General features: G+C 35.6%; 1 protein-coding gene across 1 annotated transcript in view; it reads right to left on the bottom strand.

Moving 5' to 3' along the window:
- The window catches only part of ZDHHC14 (zinc finger DHHC-type containing 14), a 44,391-nt gene extending 42,412 nt beyond the window's left edge, over positions 1-1,979 (bottom strand). The window contains exon 1 of the mRNA XM_015821211.1: positions 1,789-1,979. Within this exon, the coding sequence (XP_015676697.1) occupies positions 1,789-1,891 (103 nt within the window). The 5' untranslated portion in view covers positions 1,892-1,979. The remainder of the gene's footprint in view (positions 1-1,788) is intronic.
- Positions 1,980-8,386: the final 6,407 nt, after the last annotated feature.

Genomic DNA, 8,386 nt, shown 5'->3' with positions numbered 1-8,386 from the left:
GTGGTTGTAAGGAGGAAAAGATTCTCTAAAAATATAAAGTTTTTTTTAAAGAACAAAAGGTAATATATTAATTTGGTTTTGGATGTACTGGAAACAAAGATTAAAAACAAAAATGCATGCAGACGTATAGTGAATGTAAACTTAATTTAATTAGAATTTTTTCCCTTTTACTTCCTGTCTTTAACCTCTTTTCTACTACATTTTAATCTTTCTTTGCATTTAGCATAAGACTGTTTACCCTGAAACAGAATAGCAAGATGAGTATGTATGATCCTGTTATTTATTAGATCACAGCTGAGTATATACTCTGCAAAATCCTTTTAAGCTTCACTACCATTTCATTCTTTATACAATTTCATGCCCTAAATAGTGTTTCATGCAATTATCAGAGATCTTGGAAACATACAGTTTGGTCAGCATGGCAATGATATTTCAAACAGATATTTAAGTAGGTAATAAGTGAGTATTTAGAAAAGAATACACTGCTAAGTACAGATTTATATAGGAGTCATGGTTCCAACAACTATGAAATCTGATATTACTGTTACTTATTAATCATAAAATTTCAGGCAGCCCATACTCTTTGGCAAGCAGATTTATTACGTGTGTAAAAATTGCCACTTATTAATAAGAAACTGATCAAATTAATGTATATGACTATATGGTTGTAGCAGGTGCTTAGATAGGGACTTTTTTTTGGGGGGGGGGCTACATATGTTGATGTCACATTTTGTTGCTGCTGTACCTTTGACTCCTGGCAACTGCTGGATTAGTCCCCGCAGTTTTCTTGGCAAGATTTTGGAAATAGTTTGCCACTGCCTACTTTCTAAGATTAAGTCAGAGTGACTGGCCCAAAGGTCAGCCCTTCCGGGTAAAGCAGACAGGAAATGTGACTAGATGAGCTAATTCTACTTTATTGTAAGGCTACCTTAACAGAATCTTGCAAGTCTGTAAGTACAAGCCTCTTGCCACCATTTTTAACCATCTGAACAATTAGGGCAAATCCTTCCTAAATTTCTTCTTCTGACCATTAATCCAGTGGGGGCTCCTCCCTCACTTGTTTGATTATTTCTTAGGCAGCATCATTTCCCTGCCTCCCCCAGGGTCATCCACACAGTCCCCCAAGGTCATCCAATTAGCTTTGTGCCAAGACAGGACTAGTCACAGTTTTTTTTTTTTTAACCTGATGCCTTAATGGCAAACAGGCTCACTTGATGCCACATTATAAAAAATCTTATCATATTTTAGATACATATATTATTTTAATCCCTGACTTATCTTACATTCCAATATTTTGATTTGCTGTCTGGAATCAAAAAATACTTTTCAGCTTGCTCCAACATCTACACACAAGCAGCGCATATATAATCATATGTAAAGCTTCGTTTTCAGAATTATCTTTACTACATTTTTTTTAAACTAAACTATAAATTAAGCCTTTTGATTGTTGTAAAGAAGACACTGAATTCATTTCCTTACCAATTTATATTGCCATTTAAATCAAATGTATCATCTGTGATCAGGGTCTACCACATAATAAAACAATAGTATAAAACAAAAATGCACAAATTGTAAAATTAACTTAGTTGATCATTCAGTTAGCTGCCCATTTTGCATAAAGTAACAGGAAATTGAGACAGATTTAGAGTAACAGAGTTAGGAATATCTGAAAGTAAAAATACTAAGTAAGATTGGTTAGAACGACTAGAAAATCAGCTAAAATGTGGGCTCAACAACTGGCATTTAAGAGAGAGAAATAAAATGAGAAACAGAGAGACTACAACAGACCTTCTGTGTTACCTATTTGCCTTTCTAGATCTGCTGCTTCATCTGGTGTTGCACGAGGCAGGACTCCAGGATCACTGAAACTAGTACGTAGCAAGGTCCCCATAACAAAAAAGAACAGAATTGCTCCCACTACGGGAATTGCAGGTGTAATCTCCTCAGATAAATATGGACAACTGTAAAATAAGGAAAATAAAATATTAAGAATAAGGTTACATAAAAAATAGCAAGTACCCACAACTGATCTTGCAGGTGATGGAGTAAAGAATTACTTCAAGGCCATCTATATTAATAATCATTTCAGCAAAAAACTCTGAAAATCTAAGTCTGATCTCACTTTGTTCTCACTTGTATTGTACCTAAACAATTTTTAAAAAAAATTCTTATGCCATTCTAACGTCTCATATTGATTGAGAACTGCATTCAGGTTAACATGCAATTTTCTGATTCAGCTATTTGCATTAATATAGAGTAAGAGAAATGCAGAAAAGATCAGTTGATGATTATACCCCAGAATAAGGAATACAGGTTGCACCTACGTCTCTGCACTTACGTCACTTTTATTTTAATACTGTAAGTAGATTATAAAAGTATGACTAAAATATAACATAGAAGATGTTTATTATCCAGCCTTTTGGCTTTAAAGATTACATTGGGCACAAAAGGTGTTCAGAGCATAAGAAACATTTTTCTATTTAAGAATTAATCTATATGTTAAAAAAATATTATTAAAATTGATAGTCTAAATAATTTCATTAATATCTTAACTGATATTTTAAAAAATATTTTAAAAACTAACATCATAGTCAGTATTTTACACAGCATCAAAAGAATTGCAGTAAAGGGTGCAACTACTATTATATTTACACTACATATATTTATACATTAGACCAGGGGTAGGCAACTTCGGCTCTTTTATGACTCCTGGACTTCAACTCCCAGAATTCCTGAGTCAGCTATGCTGACTCAGGAATTCTGGGAGTTGAAGTCCAGGAGTCATAAAAGAGCTGAGGTTGCCTACCCCTGCATTAGACGGAGAGTGAGTTTGGTTCAGCTAGCGGTTAAGACATCAGGCTAGAAACCAGGAAACTATGAGTTCTAGCCCCACCTTAGGCATAAAAATTGGCTGGGGAACTTTGGGCCAGTCAGTCTCCCTCAGCCCATGATGTTAGGCTTGGGTGACGAGCTAGTCAGCCAATTCCTATCATAATCAAGGGATCAACACTCAGTTGATCTGGAAAAAAGCAGACCTTGAACTTGCGGGAAAACATTACTTATGTTTAATGTAAGAGAAAATATTATACATTAAACAATGTGAAAATTCCAATTCCATTTCTAGAATGTCTTAATTTTTGTAACTAGATTTTTTTTCAAAAAGTTAAATTAACAATATAGTATAAACTTGATAGAATACTCTTTTACTTGTTAAACATCATATTGTATTATCATGACTTGCCACTGTTTCTGATGAAAATGTCTAAAGTGATAGAACAATTACACTAATATCTTGATACATACGTAACAATATGCTAGAGTTGTTTAATGCATACTATGTAAGTTGTGTCACTTGTTCCATGCTACAGGAATTATTAAATACTCCAGGAAATCTTATTTGTGGCTTACTTTGTGTTACACTGCAAAAAAAGTTGAGAACAATTCTTCCCTCTAAACCAGGGGTCCCCAACCCCCGGTCCGTGGACTGGTAACAGCCCGCGGCACGTCAGCAACTAGTCCGCACAAACAAGCAAAGCCTCATCTATGTGATGCAGACAGCACACAAAACCACACACTTTCGGTCCGTGGAAAAACCTTTCTCTGCGGAACCCGTCCCTGGTTCCCAAAAGGTTGGGGACCTCTGCTCTAAACTAAGGAGAACAAAAAATCCTAATGCGCATGTAACTCTAAAGAAGTAGCAAACAGGTCTTCTGGTATGCTTGACTGTTCCTGCCAGCAGGAAAAATTAAGCAAGTACAATCAAATGACATTTCTCAGCAAGCTTGCTCAATCAAGATATCCTAGAATCCTGACTTTATGTGTAAACTGGTCAGTTATGAATCACAAATATCACTGAAACTTATAGTTTTCTGAACCAATTTATCACTTACACATTTACACCCACAGACGTTATGCCACTATGTCTTTTAAAATAACATATGATTTAGAATATTTATTTGAACTGTTTTATCTCAATCTGCTCATATTTAAAGTAACCCATAATTACACTAACCCAAGTATTTCAAATACAAACACCAACTAAAATTTGTTAATACCTAAGAAAGGTAAAATATAATAAGACAATAAATCACAAAGCAAAATGCTCCCAAATGTAAGACTATACTACACTTGGTGGGGGGGAGAAGAGACAAGAAAAGGACAACAGAATATTTTTGCTAAATCTGGTCATCCTCTAAAAGGTTTATATAGAATAGAGCTTGAAGGGACCTTGGAGGTCTTCTAGTCCAGGCCCCTGCTCAAGCAGGAGAACCTATATCATCTCAGACAACTGATTGTCTAGCCTCTTCTTAAAAATCTCCAGTGATGGAGCACCCACGATTTTTCAAGGCAAGCTGTTCCACTGGTTAATTGTCCTCACTGTCAGGAAGTTTCTCTTTAATTCCAGATTGTTTCTCTCTTTGATCAGTTTCCTATCATTGTTTCTTGTCCTGCCCTCTGGTGCTTTGGTGAACAATGTGTCCCTCTCTTCTTTGTGGCAACCCCTCAAATACTAGAATACTGCTATCATGTCTCCCCTATTTCTTCTTTTCTTTAGACTAGCAGCCAAACCCAAGTCCTGCAGCCGTTCTTCGTATGTTTTAATCTCCAGGCCTTTGATCATCTTAGTTGCTCTTCTCTGAATTTTTTCCAGACTCTCAACATCTTTTTTGTGATATGGTGACCAAAATTGGCTGCAATATTCCAGGTGTGGTCTTACTAGGGTTTTATAAAGCAGTACTAATACTTCGCGTGTTCTTGATTCTATGCCTCTGTTTATACAACCCAGAATTGTATTAGCTTTTTTTGGCGGCGGCTGCTGTTTATGGCAAAATGCAGGGTTTTTTTCCTGGATATCAAGTATTTGAAATCTCAGCACATTGCTTAATGTGCAAGTCAGTGATTTTGTATAACAGGAAATGGATAACATGTGCAGAAGATTTATAAATATTTCTGTTTAGATAAACAAGGTCAAGTCCAAAATGAATGAATCACAACAACCATACGTGCCAGATGTTTCTAAATGTTAATTTTGGCTATGGTATCCACATTAGTTATGCCTAATTCAGGGAAAGGCAAACAAACTGGATGTGAAATAAGAAGTATAGAATAGGAATTCCCTCCTTCATTTCCTTTCCTTATTTATCCTTTCTTGTATACAGTGTGTCTGTGTAAACACAATACTATACAGCAACAATTTTGAACAAAAATACATAATGTGTTACAAATGCATTTAATATTGAGTCACTTGCTGGCACTAAGATTGTTTCAAAAGTATTTTCCTTCAATGTTTTCTTATTTCTCTAATTAATTTTGTCGATTTCTGGGATATATATTAAGATCTGAAGGCAAGCATTAACATTGAGATGCTGGCAAGTCTAACTTTCACAACCTATATTCTTATCAACAGAAAAGGACTATTTTCCAGGAAGGCTGTATATACTGATTTAAAAAAAAATCAAATTTAGGCAAATCATATAGCTTTAATAAATGATAATGTCTTTAAAAAGATCATGCTTCAAGTTTAAATCAGCATAATGCCATATGTACTTATGCATTATTTTAAAGTAAGTAACTTGATTCAACCAGGTTCACAATTAATATATCCAACTGATTCAGTTTTCAGATAATTAGCAAATGGATATGGTTCTTTTGGTTAAACTTTTCTACAAGCCACATAGGAAATAATACAGAATATTTTAAGATGCAACAGTGATACTTAAAGGAGAGTTGCATCATATTCATATTTTTTTGTGAAATTTTACAAAATTTTAGAGGAATTTTCTCTGGGGACTGAACCCCATTTCACCTCAAAACATTTAAAAATTCAGAATAATTAAGATATTTTGAGTAGTTAAACTATCATATTAATATACTAGCTGTACCCGGCCACGCGTTGCTGTGGCTCAGTCTGGTTAAATGGAAAAGAAGTGTGTTGCTTTTACGTCCAACAGATGGCACTGTTTTTCAAAAAAAGCATGTTTTTACCTGTCACAAGTGTGACATCTATATAATAGTAGGTATATAAAAACATGCGCGGATTCGAATGCAACATTGTGTCAAAATTTCAAAGCAATCGGTGAAGAACTTTCGGAGATTTAAGATTTTGAACAAACGAACATTTACATTTTTATTTATATAGAAGATGATACTATCTTCCTTGCATAATGATGTTTAAATAAAATAGGCATTTTGCATTTTTCATAAACTTATAGGGCAAAACACCATTTATGTAACAAAATATTTTAATGAAATGTGGTGATGAAGATACCTTCAAAGAGGTAAGATTATTCAGGAAGGGAGATCTAATAAAAAGGACTAACTGTTTAACAGCTAGCTGCTAAAGCAATAACTATAGGAATTTTGAGATACAGGGGGACGGATCCACAATTGCAGTTCTTAAGGGAGTGAATGACTGGGTAGAAATAAAATATTAAGAGCTTACTTATCTAATATCCTTCAAGGTATTCTTAACATTTACCAACTGCAAATAACAATGAAATCCACATTATGTGAGAGCATTTCTGGTCTTGCACAATACTTTGTTCTGCGTTTCTTGAGCCTCAATACATTCTAAGTAAATGCCCAATTTTATGAAACAAACTTTGAAAGCAGGCTTCCAGAGAAGGTATGATGAATTGAAGACTGCTCTAAAAAACAGAGCCAACGACCACAGCAAACACCAAAGAACTGGTGAGTAGACTAGTTCCTTTTAACCTCTGGATAAGGAATGGATGGAGATTACCCACATGTGCTCCATACAACTGCTCTTCATGAGGAGACTGCGGGACAGTGGTTTTCCACTAGTTTGAGCACCAGAAGATGGGATCAGCCATCCTGCTCACACAACCACAACACTTTTAAAGGGCACTAAGTTCACAAATCTCACGTTCTAATTTGCACGTTCGGAAATTGCACCTTAACTACTTCTAAGCTATTAGAGACCTTTGGAATGACTAGTTTGAAAATGTCAGATAAGTCTGCCTTTAATCCTGAATGAAACAAAACTTCACTTAAAAGCTTTAAAATCTGAAATAAACAACAAAAAGCATTAGAAAGTTATAAATGAACTAAGGGTTCAGATAAAATTGTAACATTGGAATTTTTAAAGTAACATTTTGAAATTAATTATAAAATACAAACACCTTGTGGGAAATAGAACCTGTTTTGCTTATTACAAGACATAGCATAGATAAATAATTTCACAATTAAAAAAAACTGAACACTAGAAAGGATTTTAGGTAGATTTTAGGTAGAGGAAAGATATACAAGACTTCAAAATAGTTATGACAATGCAATTATTGAAGGAGACCTTTGAAGAATGGAATCAGAAAATACAGTAGTAGCCACAATATCAACATCAATAATGATGTCTGCTTCTATATACAGACTATGCCCAAATGACATTATTGAAGAAATGTCAGATATAGAACAAGTTTTATCCAACAAGACAGATATAGTATTGAAAGTAGATTTACAGCTATCAAACCAAGAGAATGTTTTAGAAAAGGTACTTTACTGATGTACTAAAAGAGTGGCTGAGGTTTTAAAATTTAAAAACAAAATACAAATGACAAATAAAACTGTGACCTGGGCAATTCTTTCTTAATGGATTTACATAAGAGTGTTGTTAAAGTTTTGAAGGATAGGACAAAAAAGAAATGAAGAAAAATAAAATCCTAGGACCTATGACAGTGATGGCGAACCTTTTAGAGACCGAGTGCCCAAAACCCACCCCCCCACCCGTCCCCGCTCCGCCGTGCCCGCTGGACCACCCACCACCTCCATGGCCCGCCATAGATCACCCAGGCAGCCCAGCAGCTCCATGGTGTCCACGCCCTCCGCCTGCGCCCTGCAGCATCATCTGCATATGATGGGGTGCAAGGGCGGAGTCTTGTCCCCACTGCCCAGCTACCATGTTCTTGGCTGCGCAGCATTGCGTGGGCCATGCCCGGGGTCGACTCTTCTCTGGAGGGCTGCTGGGGAGGAGGGGGCTGTGGGAGGAGGCGGGTCTGGGGCGACGGTGCGTGTGCCCACAGAGAGGGCTCCGAGTGCCGCCTCTGGCACGCGTGCCATAGGTTCGCCACCACTGACCTATGACAATATTTGAATGAATTAAAGATTAAGACTATTAGAAGTAAAAGGAAGAATATAACATTGTTTATTTGAGCAAGATTAAATGAAATATGTGGTTACTTTTGGCTACCTTTTTTGGACTTTTTGCTGACATCAAGACTGAAACATTTTATGGATTTATTTATATATAAGAGATAGGATACAGGTGGAAGAGATAAATGTTTTTAATATTAGAGAGTGTGAAGAGTTACTAAATTTATGTGATAAAGGTTAGAAGTCATTTCTTTATTATCTTTTATTATATTGTTTTCTT

This window comes from Protobothrops mucrosquamatus, unplaced genomic scaffold, assembly GCF_001527695.2.
Source record: "Protobothrops mucrosquamatus isolate PMUCROS unplaced genomic scaffold, P.Mucros_1.0 scaffold1274, whole genome shotgun sequence".
In the NCBI taxonomy this organism is placed as follows: Eukaryota; Metazoa; Chordata; class Lepidosauria; order Squamata; family Viperidae; genus Protobothrops; species Protobothrops mucrosquamatus.
This window is presented reverse-complemented; position numbering and strand designations above follow the sequence as displayed.